Source organism: Octopus sinensis, linkage group LG24, assembly GCF_006345805.1.
Source record: "Octopus sinensis linkage group LG24, ASM634580v1, whole genome shotgun sequence".
Taxonomy (NCBI): domain Eukaryota; kingdom Metazoa; phylum Mollusca; class Cephalopoda; order Octopoda; family Octopodidae; genus Octopus; species Octopus sinensis.
Window position 1 is genome coordinate 17,286,869 of NC_043020.1, and position 15,503 is coordinate 17,302,371.

Consider the following 15,503-nt stretch of genomic DNA (forward strand, 5'->3'; position numbering starts at 1 on the left):
CTGATTTGGGGAAACACCATTCGATCTTCTGTGCATTTCGTTGTAGTTGTTATTGTTGTTGTTGTTATAGGTTATGAATAGGTTATGTGGCTCCTTGCTTCTTAGTCTTGTTCCCTCTTTTTGTTGTTCATTTCTGTTGTTTCCACACAAACTACTTTAATCCTTCAGCATTCAGATTACTCTGTCAAACGCAATGCTTATTTATTCACATTGTTTTGAATTAATCATGCATTATCTCATAGCTTTGAGATGTCAACGGTGTGATTGCACATTTTTAGAACAACATTGTAGGGTAGGTGTGAGAAGCCAGATCTGGCTGGTTTGAAAATGAAGCATTTAGAATATTTGGGCTTGATATGGCCCGTTTAAATGCTAAAAGGTTAACCATTTAGCATTCAGATTACTCTGTCAAATGTAATGCTTATTTATTCACCTTGTCTTGAATGCTAATCATGCATTATCTCATAGCTTCGAGATTTCAGTGGTATGATTGTTTATTTTTACAGTGACATAGTAGGGTAGGTATGGAAGGCGGCCAGATCTGGCTAGTTTAAACACAAAGCAGGTAGAATATTTGGCTGGACATGGATGGTTTAAATTGCCAAAGGGTTAAATTGCTACCAAAAGTGTCGCTCTGTTGTTCTCCCAGACATTCACTCAGATTTGATGTGCTTCGTTGAAGACAGCAAGCATTCAGTATTTCTGTCTGCTTGTGTATGAATTCCTATACTTTTTCTAGACAAGATAATAAAAAACCCACGCATTTCATACATAAAATTAACCTAGATGTCAAAGCTAAGTTAAGATATTTTTCATGTCTGCTTACAGAAAAAAAAAAAGTTCCCACTTTTTTTTTTTTTTGCCACGTTTCCACGAATTTTGAGTATATTTAAGAAAACCTCAAAAAATTAATTTGTATTTGCAACTAATCTCTTATATTTCTAAGATACAACCATTTTGTTTATAATTTGATTAATTATATTAAGTTTGATGTACATACATACATATATGTATATATATAAATATGTGTGTATGTATTAATAATTTAAATGTTTTCTATTCATTTCTCGATAATTTCGCCATCTATCTATCTCCCCACTAAATCCCATATGTATATAAGCCACCCTATTTAAAATTTGAAATTTACTGTAATCCCCTGCCACCTCCACCAATGCTAGGGTTATGATGTATAAACTCTAAACAGTTTCTTCAACTGTAGAATATCTAAAGATTCGTCCCCTGCCTTTCCTCCTTTCTTTTTATAACTAACAAAAATAATTTAATTATGAAATCATGCAAAACATTCACCTCTCCGCCAACCCATTCACCCACCCTTTTCCAACAGCCTATTTCACTAACAAAATTGTGTGGGTATATGTATGCGTATGTATGTATATATATATCTGTATATATGTATACATGTATGTATATATGTATGTATGTATATATTTGTGTATATATATTATATTTGTATGTATATGTGTGTGTGTGTATATATACATGTATCATATTTCTGAGTGTCTGGTGGGTATCGCTTCATTCCTTCACCCCCACCCCAACCCCTGAACTAATCAGTGTCTGTCAATCATTGTTAATTAAATTTGCTTTATTTATTCAGTTCTTAAAAACTTGCAATGCAACAAAAAGAAAAAAAAACACTAAAAAAAAAATAAAAGCAAAGAATTAAGTATCGAGGAAGCTTAGCAACTTGGAATGACTGTCCTCTAAGAGTGGTAGCAATCAATGAATAGGGACTCAGGGGAATTAATGTAATTGCGTATTGAGAGAAATTAGGTGGGATTGAACCATTGAGATTTATTCCTGGAATTATCTGCTCAGAAAATTTCAAATTGTATTTAGAATTGGTATAACCATTGTTTGTCAAAAATTATTTCCACTTGTCTTTTTAGAACAGAGATGACTAATAATAATAACAATAATAATAATAACATAGTATTATTAGGGACAACTAGGAAACTTAAGAATGTTCTTGGCATTTAGGGTTACTTCTTGTAGTCTGATGTTAGGAATTTTTTCCAACTGTCTGACCTGTTTAGTGTATATGAAACCAATAAGTATGTAAAGAATTATGAGAAATGCCACTAAGCATTTTTTCAGATGTGGCATCATTTCTGCCAATTCACCACCTTAATGATGATAATGGAGATAAGGTACTGGGATCGATTCATTTGATTAAAAATTCTTCAAGGCAGTGCTCCAGCATGGCCACAGTCAAATGATTGAAAGAAGTAAAATGTAAAGATAAGATCAACAAAACAAGTACTCCATCCTGTGAGAAATAACGTTTAATGGACAGAGCGTAAAGACACGAGCTACTAATAATTTCTTGCTTATGGAGTCATGGGTCTAGCCGGGTTTTTATAACATGCCTTGTAATCTTCAGACAGGCGCAGGCGTGGCTGTGTGGTAAGAAGCTTGCTTCCCAACCACATGGTTCTGGGTTCAGTTCCACTCCGTGGCAAGTGTCTTCTACTATAGCCTCAGGATGATCAAAGCCTTGAGTGGATTTGGATGCCCCTGTAACCTAGCTGTTCAGCAAAAGAGTATGATAAAATAAGTACTAGGTTTGAAAACATGGAGGTCGATTTGTTTGACTAAAAGGTGGTGGTCCAGCATGGCAGCAGTCACATGACTGAAGCAAGTGAAAGAATATGTTCATGAGACATTGTCTGAACAGTCATCTATATTCTGTTTGAGACTAAGTAGCAATACAGTGTCGACTGAGTATTTAGACCACTATTTGTATGGGTATTAGACCACTATTTGTTGCAGTTGTCTCCACCTAGATTTTCAATTTAGATCATCAGCTTCTTAGAAAAGAAAAAACAGGGGGATAAAATGGTATCTAGTTAGTCCACTGAATTTCAGTTTTAGATTGGTTGCATGTCATTCTTTCCAAGATGTAAAGATAATTATAATTATTTCTGTGTTTTGTTTATGTTGCAATGATGTTCACATGAAAAGTATTTTATCCTGTTAGGTCAGCATCCATAAAAATATGTATTAGAATCGACGGTTTATATATATAGTAGGTCCATTGATTTCTTTTTAATTTTTCTTCAGATCTCAAGTTTTTTTTTTTTTTACTTTTTTAAATATATTTTATTTTACGAAAGAAAAATAATCAAAATTTATTTGCCTTTTCACTTTTATTAAAATTTTTTTTTTCTTGTCCTTCCTTCCCCCCCATAAAAGCTATTTTCTAAATCTAAATTTTCTATAAATATACACAATCTGACCTTATTGCTTTCATGTAGTTCAGATTATTTTTTATTACTACCAAATATATAGAAATCTATTTCTTGAGAGAACAAAAGAAAAAAGAAAAGAAAAGAAACAAAAAAAAAACAAGCAAACAAACCTATTTTATACTTCATATGGCAGACAGGAATTATTTTATCTATATTATTATTTATGGAGTCCTACCTATGCACATCATAAACTATGATTATGCAATATATATGTATGTATGTATGTGTATATATATGTATATATATAAAATCACTTTGTCTCTCATTGTTTGACTGAAGAATAAAGCACCCCGTGTTGTGTTTTCATTTCATTTTATGTATATATATGTATGTATATTTTTGTGTGTCTTTGTTTGTCCCCACCAACATCGCTTGACAACCGATGCTGGTGTGTTTACGTCCCCGTCACTTAGCGGTTCGGCAAGAGAGACTGATAGAATAAGTACTAGGCTTACAAAGAATAAGTCCTGGGGGTCGATTTGCTCGACTAAAGGCGGTGCTCCAGCATGGCCACAGTCAAATGACTGAAACAAATAAAAGAATATATATATGTATGTATGATTTGGTCTCATTGTTTGAAGAACAACCCGCCCCACCCTGCCCTAGATTTTGTTTTTACTTCATTGTACAGTCAAAGGTTCAGATATCTTTCAACCGCCAGCTTTTTATTTTAATTTCTTATAATTTAAGTTATTCAACAACCAATAATTAAAAATAGCAATATTCTGAAAACTAAATATGTCTACATCCGCTCATTTGTCCTCCTTTCTTTGTGCTACCACATGTAAAAACATGTCAACAGACTCTCAGTAACAAAACTATATGAATGTCCATCAGAATTTTTTTTTTTTTTTTTTTTTGTTTCTTTTGTAACACTCCAATCTTGTATTGCTTTAAATTGTCTCGTCTGATGTAAATATTGTATTTTGCTGGTTACTACCAGCATTTTTTTTCACACCCCCCAATCACCACACTACACTTTGTTAGTGTCTTGGCTACCTTCCACTTTCCATCTCATCTCTCGAGTAAACCTCAACACTCTCATCTCTACTGAGTGACTTACCACTACCATTCTCAACAATGTAAAATCAATCATGTGTTATATGTGTAATATACCTGTTATTTTATAATAAAACTGCAGTCATTTTAACTGGACTTGGTTTTTCATTTTTGTTTGCTCTATGTAATGACAATTATAAAACTATTCAGTTCAGTCAGCGGTGATTATGGATCTAGCCATAATATTATTATATGACATACATACATATATATATATATATTACACACGCATACCATATAGATATGTATGGGTCTATATGTGTGTGTGTGTGTGTGTATATATACGTCTGCATGTATACATGTATATATATATAACTGATTATAAAGAATTTATTTATAAACAAACATTTACCATGCGGGCATGGGTTGGAAGGTTTTTTACCAGAGCTAGCAAGCAGGAGAGCTGACTAGGGTTCCAGTCTGATTTGGCTTGGTTTCTACAGATGGATGCCCTTCCTAACACCAACCACTTTACAGTGTGCTGGGCAATTTTAAAATAAAAATCAAACAAAAAAAGAAACAATACATATAATAATAATATTTAATTTGTACATATTGCATTGTAATTGTAAATAATTAATTTATTTGAAATTATGAATACATATATATAAAGACACGTACATATGACATACATATATACACATATATATATATTACATGCATACCATATAGATATGTATGGGTCTGTAAATATATGTGTGTGTGTATAAATACATATATACGTCTGCATGTATACATATATGTATGTATATATATAACTGATTATAAAGAATTTATTTATAAACAATTAAACAAATGATTTATAAGTGATTAAATTTTAATCATTCTTTGGTTATGTGAATCTGACAAGATCAATACTCTCCAAGTTGGCTGCTGGTGCTGATTTTAAGTGGGAACGGACCTCTCTTTGGAGCAAATGGTGTTGTACGTGGTATCATATCAATGCAGTTAATAATGGGACACACAGATGCACAAAGGTTGCAACCTGCAAGTAAACAAAAGAATGAAGAAATTGGTTAACTGATCCACCAGATCAAACATCTGAGACCTCCTTTGGTCACGACACAGACCATGGGATTGCACCTAGAAAGTTACCCTCCCAGGCATAAATCCGGGCAAGGTTGTTTATGGAAGACCAGTAGTCGCCCATGCATACCGGCCTCCCCTCTCCACGCCACCAGTGTTATCCATGGGAAAGGCAACGGCCAATACAGCTTGGTACTTGTGACATCGTAACTCATTTCTACAGCTGAGTGAAGTGGAGCAACGTGAAATAAAGTGTCTTGCTCAAGAACACAACACACAGCCTGGTCTGGAATTCGAGCTCACAACCTCATGATCGTAAGCTTGACGCTCTAACCACTGAGCCATGCGCCTTCACTAGATCAAACATAAGGAGCACATAAAACAGAAATAACATGATTGTCAGGAATGGAGGGGGATCATCATTCTCCTTTCGGGGTCAATAAATTAAGTGCTAATCAAGCACTGGGATAGATGTGATTGACTTACCTGCTCCCTACAAATTTCAGGCCTTGTGCCTGTAGTAGAAAGGATTATTATCATCATACATCTTGCTTTCCATGCTGGCATGGGTTGGACAGAACTGGAAAGCAGGAGAGCTGCACCAGACTCCAATCTGATTTGGCTTGATTTCTATGGTTGGATACCCTTCATAATACCAACCACTCTACAGAGTGTGGCTGGGTGCTTTTTACATGGCACCAATTTGGTAAATATTTAAAAAAAACCAGCTGGTCTGTCATCCATCCATGTTGGCCGACTTATTCAGATCAATGTAACTCTTCCACACCAATGCCCCAATCAAGTGATGAGGCATTAATGTCTGACTTGGCTTTTTAGTCACATTTGGCCTCCGTGCCGGTGGCATGTAAAAAGCACCATCCGATTGTGGCCATTTGCCAGCCTCGTCTGGCACCTGTGCAGGTGGCACGTAAAAAGCACCCACTACACTCACGGAGTGGTTGGCGTTAGGAAGGGCATCCAGCTGTAGAAACACTGCCAAATCAGACTGGGCCTGGCGCAGCCTTCTGGCTCCCCAGACCCCAGTTGAACCATCCAACCCATGCTAGCATGGAAAGCAGACGTTAAACGATGATGATGGTCTCTCATTAGCTGAAATATCTCATCTACACAACAGTTTGTTGTCTGTTCATCTGCTCAGCATCTCGTGATACTCATCACTGAATCAATAAATTCACTTGCTGAAATAGCTTTCATCCACCATACTATGTTCCTATGATTTCAATGTACCTTGATTCAGATAGTTATATGCTACTTAACCCGTAGCTGAGACCCTAACAGGGCTCTCCAGGCCCAAAAAACCACTGGCATGTCGTCTATCTAGACATCATGTTGAACCATTAATCTCTACACATTTTTTTCTCTCTTTTTTCTTTTTTTAGTCTCTCTCCATTTTTTTTCCTCTCAATTCCTTCTGTTCAAGAACATAAACTCGAAATGTCAAAGACTTTTCCATTCTTCCCAAGCATCAAACTAATACGCCCACTCGTTGTTCCCTCACTGGTCTTCATCTTTTGTTTTCCTTAAATTTGAACTATATATAAACTCTATATAACTATATATAACTACACTCTTGGAGTGGTTGGCATTACAAAAGGCATCCAGCTGTAAAAACTCTGCCAGATCAAGATTGGAGCCTGGTGCAGCCATCTGGTTCGCCAGTCCTCAGTCAAATTGTCCAAACCATGCTAGCATGGAAAGCGGATGTTAAACGATGATGATGATGATAACTAAGAAGATGGATATGTATGTCACATTTTGGGATTAGACATCAAACCAGTCATATTCACAGAAGAGAGAGACTCAGAACCAAAAAGTTTATGTAGGCACAGGTGTGGCTGTGTGGTAAAAAGCTTGCCTCTTAACCACATGGTTCTGGGTTCAGTCCTACTGTATAGCAGCATGGGCAAGTGTCTTCCACTATAGCCCCAGGCCAACCAAAGCCTTGAGTGAATTTGGTAAATGAAAATTGAAAGAAGCCTGCTGTGTATATGTGTGTGTGTGTGTGTGTGGTGTGTGTGTGTGTGACTGTGTGACTTTGTGTCTGTTTGTCCCCCCCTCACTGCTTGACAACCAGTGTTAGTGTGTTTACATCCCTGTAACTTAGTGGTTTGGCAAAAGAGACTGATAGAATATGTACTAGGCTTAAAAAATATGTCCTGGGGTTGATTCATTTGACTAAAAACCATTGAAGGCAGTACTCCAGCATGACCAAAACAAGTAAAAGAATATTCCACTTACCTGTACAGTTATCTGTAACATGAGCTTTGTGAGTCACCGAGTCAAAAGTTATTGCTTGATATCCAGAGTCGTTGCACACCATGTAACACTTTCCACAGTTGATGCACAAATCCTGCAGGGAGTAGGGGGGAACAGAATTAAAAAAAAATAATATCAATATAATTTAGAAGTGTTAATATTAGAATTTAAAGTTGATGTAATTAACAGATTGTAACAAATTCCTTATGATGTGAAATATGATAATGTTGGTTTTATATGGACACACTGAGTGAGATGCAGTTTGGTTTTGTACCAGGGCAAAACGCTACTGATGCTTTCTTCTTAATAAGGCAACTGCAGGAGAATTACTTAGTGAAAAATAAACTGCTGTTCTTTGCATTTGTTGATACAGAGAAAGTCTTTGACAAAGTCCCTTACTCGTCTGGCGTCCCATGTGGAAGATAGGGTAGATGAGTGTTGGTGAGAGATGTTCAAGCCATGCACAATGATGTTGTCAGTAAGGTGACAGTCAGCAAAGAGTATAGTGACGAAGTTAGGGTGCAGGTAAGAGTTCACCAGAAATTACTCCTCAGGCCCCTTTCATTTATCATAGTCCTCCAGGCCATAACAGAGGAATTTAAAACTAGGGATCTTTTCCTTTTGAACGGCACATGACAACAAAATTTCTAGTTAACTAAACACTTTAAAACTTCGTATACTGGTAGAATGTGTCAAAATAAAACATTTTTTCCTCTTGGCTTTCTTGAGAAAATTGTAATTCGTTTGTTTAACATAGTTTAATTTTTCGAATTTTAACCAATGAATCGCCTCTATTTAGCTAAAATCATTTGCTGCATCTAAAACTGAGACAACATCCTGTCACTAACCCTAACCTTCACCCTCACCCTAAATTTTAGCCTTTCGTTTCTTTTTTCTTAATTGTTAAATTACTTTAATTGTTATGCGTGTGTCTAAATTAATTTAACAATTAAGAAAAAAAAAAATGAAAGGCTAAAATTTAGGGTGAGGGTTAGTGACAGGATGTTGTCTCAGTTTTAGACGCAGCAAATGATTTTAGCTCACTAGAGGCGATTCATTGGTTAAAATTCGAAAAATTAAACTACATTAAACAAACGAATGACAATTTTCTCAAGAAAGCCAAGAGAAAAAAATGTTTTATTTTGACACATTCTACCAGTATACGAAGTTTAAAAGTGTTTAGTTAACTAGAAATTGTGTTGACAAGTGCCGTTCAAAAGGAAAAGATCCAAAACTGGTTGCCCGTGGGTGCTCCTCTATACTGATGACCTTGGTCTTATAATTGAATCACTATCAAAAGTTAGAGAATAAATTCCTGACATGAAATCAAAGAGCCTTAGAATTAATTTTAACAAAGGCCAAAGCAGACAAATTATTAATCTCTTCAGAAATGGCTCTGTTCAATATGCAGAAAAGGTTTAGGTAGAAATTCCATTTGGTGTAGCCAGTGCAAGATATGGACACATACATGAGGTGGACCAGGGATTTGTGAGATTGAATGGGTGGGCGAGTTCAATGCATTGCAAAAGGAGAGCGGGAGCTAGAGGTAGGGTGATGTAATGAGTGGGCACTGGTAGAGGGAGGGGGTATTAGGAGGATGAGTTGCGGGGGAAGGGAAGGAATAAATGGGGATATAATTGGGTGCACATAGGTACATGAAAGAAAACAGAGGGGTGGGGGAATAACAACAGTGGTTGTGGGCATGGTTGGGTTGTAGGTGAGGTATGATCCAGTAATTATTTTTAAGCTTGGTACTTATTTTATCACATGGCTTTCGTCGGCTTTGGGCTAAAGTTGAAGACACTTGCCTAAGGTTCCAAGCAGTGACGTGTGTGTATATATATATATATATATATATATATAAAATGCACTTATGTGAAGGCGCATGGCTCAGTGGTTAGAGTGTCAAGCTTACGATTATGAGGTTGTGAGCTCGAATTCCGGACCGGGCTACGTGTTGTGTTCTTGAGCAAGACACTTTATTTCACATTGCTCCAATTCACTCAGCTGTAGAAATGAGTTGCGATGTTACAGGTGCCAAGCTGTATCGGCCCTTGCCTTTCCCTTGGATAACACTGGTGGCATTGAGAGGGGAGGCCGGTATGCATGGGAAGACATAAACAACTTTGCCCAGACTTGTGCCTGGGAGAGTAACTTTCTAGGTGCAATCCAATGGTCTGTGTTGTGACCGAAGGGGGTCTCAGATATAATGCACTTGTAGTGGTGCCACATAGAAGTACTTGTGCCGATAGCACACAGCATCCAGCACACTCTGTAAAGTAGTTAGCATTAAGAAGGACACCTAGCCATGAAAATCATGCCAAAGCAGACAACTGGAGCCCGGCCAGCTGGCCAATTTCTGTCAAGCCATCCAACCCATGCTGGCATGGAAAAACTGATGTTAAACAATGATGATGACATATACATATACAAGGGGTAGTGAAAAGTTCCTGGCTTTAAGGGCATTGCAAAAGGCCTGGTTGGAGGCTCAACCTTCTGAGTTCTTTTACAGGGCTTAGAAAAGCTGAAGGACTGCTGCAATAAGGGTGTGAATCTGAGAGGAGAATATATTGAGTAAAATCATAATCAACTGTATTTTCTTTTACCCAAAGCCAGGAGCTTTTCAGCACCCCTTGTATATATTATAAATAAACACACAGATATATTTACACTTAGGCATACATACACACATAGATAAACATGTACACACTCAAACACATTGACACATACATGCAGCAAATAAACGCACACATACACATGCACACACAAATAGTTTCTTAAGGTAAAAAAATGTGTACTTACATCATTTATCAAAGCAACGACTTGTTCCTTTCTATCCAGCGAAGTATGATCAGACAGGTGAGGTAGAGCATAACCAATCATCTCCTTTTAAACAAGAAAACAGTACATTTCAATGAATATTGGGGTGTGTAGCTGATCGCCGATTGGACAAGGTATCTAGATAACAAACCAAGAGATCAGTGGTTCAAATCAGGTCCTTGGAGTTTGTTCTGTATTTTTGTGTTTTTTTTTTTTTTATATAGCTGTAGTTAGATTTTTGATACTGTTTAATCCCTAGGCATACGTCAATTACATCAACCCCAGTGTCCAACAGGTATTTTTTTGACCCCAATAAGATGAAAGGCAAAGTCAGTGTCAGTGGAATTGGAAATCAAAACCTAAAACATGTAAAATCTGAAGAAATGTTGCAAAGCATTTTGCCCCACATACTAACGATTGTGCCAGCCCACCACCTTATTATTCTTTTTTATTCTAGGCATAAGGCCCGAAATTTTAGGGGATGGGATCTGTCAATTAGATAGACTCATGTACACAACTGATACTTAATTTATCGACCCCAAAGGGATGAAAGGTAAAGTCGACCTCGGCAGAATTTGAACTCAGAATGTAAAGCCAGACAAAATACCACTAAACATTTTGCCCGGCATGCTAATGTTTCTGCCAGCTTGCCTAGTAGTAGTATTAGTAGTAGCAGCAGTAGAAGTGATTTCAAATTTTGGCCCAAGACCAGTAATTTTCAGGGACAGGTTAAGTTGATTACATTTACCCCAGAGCATAACTGGTACTCATTTTATCAACTCTGAAAAGATGAAATGCAAAGTCAACCTCAGTAGGATTTGAACTCAGAACATGAAGACGGATGAAGCATTTTCCCCAGTGTGCTAACAATTCTGTCAGCTTGCCATCTTAATAATAATAGCCCTGATGCAATACCAGACAGTGGCTCTCGTGGCTTCTGATCTTAACTGATTGGAAGTGTTATCATGTACATTGTTTTGTCTTGGTATAAAAAATGAGCCACAGCAAATATTCTGCTCAATACCACAGATCTGCTTGTCAGTTGTTTGACCATAACAAGTTGAGCATGTCCCTTGGTGGCTGACAATATGTGCATCTCTGATCATGAGCTGAAGTAGTGGGGGAGCATCACAGCCATGTATTGAGAGGAATTCTTTAGAGCTGGAATAATTCACCCCTGGAAACATGGTTGTTTCATTCAACATCCTTAAACAACTCTTATGCAGGGACCTCTTGAGCGGGATGGGCTACTCGAACTGAAGAAAATTGTAAGTGGGCCCCACCTGCAAGGTCATGCACTGCTTATCTTGATATGAAATCACCATGTTGTGCACATATGATTGTGATGCATGTGCCAGGTGTACCCTTATCAGACAGGTAACCATAATGGGTATATTGGGCTTTGTACAATTGCATTCCAGTGACACTTTGATGGCATGCACTGCTCTCTCACTCAGTAATGGTAATAACAAACCTTTCTCCTATAGGCACAACGCTCAAGGAACTGGGGAGCAGTTGATTACATCAACTCAGCTGGTATTTATTTTATCGACCCCGAAAGGATGAAACGCAAAGTCGACCTAGGCAGAATTTGAACTCAGAACATAAAGACAGACGAAATGCTGCTAAGCATTTTGCCCAGTGTGCTAACGATTTTGTCAGGTTGCTGCCTCAATAATAATAATAATAATAATAATAATAATAACAATAATCCTTTCTGCCATAGGTCCAAGACCTGAAATTTGTAGGGAGGGGACTAGTTAATTACATCAAGTCCAGTGTTTCACTGGTACTTAAATTATCAACCCCAAAAGGATGAAAGGCAAGTCGACCTTAGCAGAATTTGAACTCAAAACGGAGCAACAGGTGAAATACTGCTAAACATTTCATCCAGCGTGCTGATTCTGCCAGCTCACCACCTTAATTATAATGATGATGATGATGATTTCAAATGTTGCCACAAGGCCAGCAATTTCAGGAAAGCAGGTAAGTTGATTACATTGACCTCAGTGCTCAACTAGTACTTATTTTATTGATCCTGAAAAGATGAAAAGCAAAGCTGACCTCCATCTTCAGAACATAAAGATGGATAAAACGCCACTAAGCAATTTGCCTGGTCAGCTAATAATTCAGCCAGCTCACCATAATAGTAATAATTACAGTAGCAATAATGCTAATTAAATTTTGGCGTTAGGAAGGGCATCCAGCTGTAGAAACATTGCCAGATAAGACCGGAGCCTGGTGCAGCCTTCTGGCTTCCCAGATCCCCGGTCGAACCGTCCAACCCATGCTAGCATGGAGAACGGACGTTAAACAATGATGATGATGATGATGATGATGAAATTGGTGGGTGGTGGAATGTAATTAACTTTGGTTCACAATTGAAATATTATTTTGTCAAACCCAATGAGAAGAAAAGAGAAGATGATATTGGTAAAGTTTGAACTCTGGAATGAAAATAATTTTTGTTAAAGAACAGAAACAAGAGAAGATGATAAAGATTCTTTAGCACCAACCTGAGCTCCTTGTACAGAAGAAGATGGAATGTTGGGTGGTCGAATTTTAGGCGGTTCATTCTTAGGTGAAAGTAGATCGATATCTTTGTAGTATTCCACCAGTTTTCTCTTTCTTTCTATTAGGTAATTGCCAAATGATGGTAATTCCTTTTGCAAAAAAGAGAAATGGGAAATGGTAAAAAGTGTTTAAGAATTTAAGAAATGCATATAATAATAATAATAATAATAATAATAATAATAATATAATAATAATAATAATGAAATTATTGTATACAGTGCTCAGGTGCACCACAACTTGTCAGAAAGTGCATATAAAGTATATGCAGTAATGTACAAATGTCTGGAAAGTGAACAATGTATGCTTGCGTGTGTATGGAGGAGGGAAAATCAGGTGCAGTGTTGGCGAATCTCAGAAAGCATGGAAGTTTTGAAGGATGCAGTGCTCCGACAACTAACAACTGATGCTGGCAGTTTGTTCCATGCTTCAGCAACTCTCAGCGTGAAAAAATGTTTCCCTATAGTCATGGGAGCTGTGCTGTTTTCTGACTTTGTAAATATGTCCACGGGTGTTAGACAGATGGAGTTTGAAATGTATGTATGAATGTATTTCTTGCATATATGTATGTATATGAGTGCGTGGGGGTGGTGACTGCTATCATTGTGGTGAAGTGTAACGAGAGTGATGGTGATGTCATTGCTGAAGAATGAAGAAGCAAAAATACACAAGATCTACAAACCTTTCCTTGAAGAACTTCTGGCACAGGTTTTCCCTTCTGCTGGATGGCCGTCGGTGGACTCTGTCCATCCCAGTCATTCAGTTCATTGATTGCACGAAGATATAAAATTGCTTTCAATCCTGTCACATAATCGTCAATTAGAGTGAAATCCTGGTTTTGAATGGCACTGCACACCTAAGAATAATGAGACAGAATATATACACATACTTTTAGTGCAGTTATAATACACACTCACACACACACACATAATGTAATTGCCAGTTAAAACAAAACACACACACACACACACACACACATACAGGTATGGAAGCACTCCGTCGGTTACAACGATGAGGGTTCCGGTTGATTCAAATCAACAGAACAGCCTGCTTGTGAAATTAACATGTAAGTGGCTGAGCACTCCACAGACACGTGTACCCTTAACGTAGTTCTCGGGGATATTCAGCGTGACACAGAGAGTGACAAGGCCGGCCCTTTGAAATACAGGTACAACAGAAACAGGAAGATAGAGTGAGAGAAAGTTGTGGTGAAAGAGTACAGCAGGGATCACCACCATCCCCTGCCGGAGCCTCGTTGAACTTTAGGTGTTTTCGCTCAATAAACACTCACAATACCCGGTCTGGGAATCGAAACCGCGAGTCCACTGCCCTAACCACTGGGCCATTGCGCCTCCACACATACAGGTATATATGAGGAGGGAAGGTGTTTGAAAAGTTCCTGGCTTTGGGTAAAAGAAAATGCAGGAGGATCAGTTGATTAGGATCTTATCCAACATATTCCCCTCTCAGATTCACACACTTATTTCAGCAGTCCTTCAGTTTTTCTCAGCCCTGTACAAGAACTTGGAAGGTTGAGCCTCCAGTCAGGCCTTTCATGACACCCTTAAAGCAAGGAACTTTTCAGCACTCTCTCGTATATATATATATATATATATATATATATATGGGCATGGCTGTTTTGTAGTCAAGAAATCTGCTTCAGATTTGGCTGTATTATGTGGCCCTTTGAGCAAGTGTCAGAAGTTAATCGATGCTTTCTGAATGAAATTTACTGGATGGAAACTGTATGGAAGCCCTTCATATGTATGTGCATGTGTGTCAATATGTTTCTAATATTGACACTGACTGGTGTGGGAAATGAGTCCACAAATTATGATGAGTCTAATGCCCAAAATATTATGTCACACACAATCATACACACAACACACAACACACATACAAGCAGACAGGTAGGTGCGTACAGACAAACAGACATATACACACACACATGGTAGGCACATTCAAACAGAAATGTATGTAGCTAGGTAAAAATATAATTTATGCACCTGTAGAACAGAAGCACCAGCCATCAGATACTGGAGACCAACTTCAGCACTATCAATGCCACCAGTGGCCATTACAGGAAACTTTGGAAGCCTTTTACTAATGGAACTAACAGCTCTCAGCGCAATTGGTCTGATGGCATTACCAGACACACCACCATATGTTGTGGCTCTCTTCTTACCAACAGCTGCCCATGGAGTACCATCTGGTTTGATGCCCATTAATCCAGAAACTGTGTTGGTTGCAGTGACACCATCAGCCTCTCCTGCAACAGAGATATCGCAAAAGGTGAAGGAAAATGTTCAGATGATGAGGAAAATATAAGTTAATAATGTATTTAGTCAACAAATGAGATCCAGAGATTCTCAGTATAGAAAACACTTAGTAGTGCTCAAATGATTCGAACTTAGACTCTGATGTCTTTACGAAGGACCAATTCTTATTTCTTTACTATCCACAAGGGGCTACACACAG

At 37.7% G+C, this 15,503-nt stretch overlaps 2 protein-coding genes across 2 annotated transcripts in view; one reads left to right on the plus strand and one right to left on the minus strand.

Moving 5' to 3' along the window:
- Positions 1 to 13,224, plus strand: part of LOC115223970 (histone-lysine N-methyltransferase, H3 lysine-79 specific-like) — a 204,026-nt gene extending 190,802 nt beyond the window's left edge. The window contains exon 25 of the mRNA XM_036512732.1: positions 13,191 to 13,224. The gene's annotated coding sequence lies outside the window, so the exon portion shown is untranslated. The remainder of the gene's footprint in view (positions 1 to 13,190) is intronic.
- The window catches only part of LOC115223777 (dihydropyrimidine dehydrogenase [NADP(+)]), a 62,687-nt gene continuing 52,270 nt past the window's right edge, over positions 5,087 to 15,503 (minus strand). The window contains exons 18-23 of the mRNA XM_029794445.2: positions 15,032 to 15,294; positions 13,708 to 13,881; positions 12,971 to 13,117; positions 10,437 to 10,520; positions 7,617 to 7,728; positions 5,087 to 5,316 (exon numbers count right to left, since the gene is read on the minus strand). Of these exons, the coding sequence (XP_029650305.1) occupies positions 5,183 to 5,316; positions 7,617 to 7,728; positions 10,437 to 10,520; positions 12,971 to 13,117; positions 13,708 to 13,881; positions 15,032 to 15,294 (914 nt within the window). The 3' untranslated portion in view covers positions 5,087 to 5,182. The remainder of the gene's footprint in view (positions 5,317 to 7,616; positions 7,729 to 10,436; positions 10,521 to 12,970; positions 13,118 to 13,707; positions 13,882 to 15,031; positions 15,295 to 15,503) is intronic.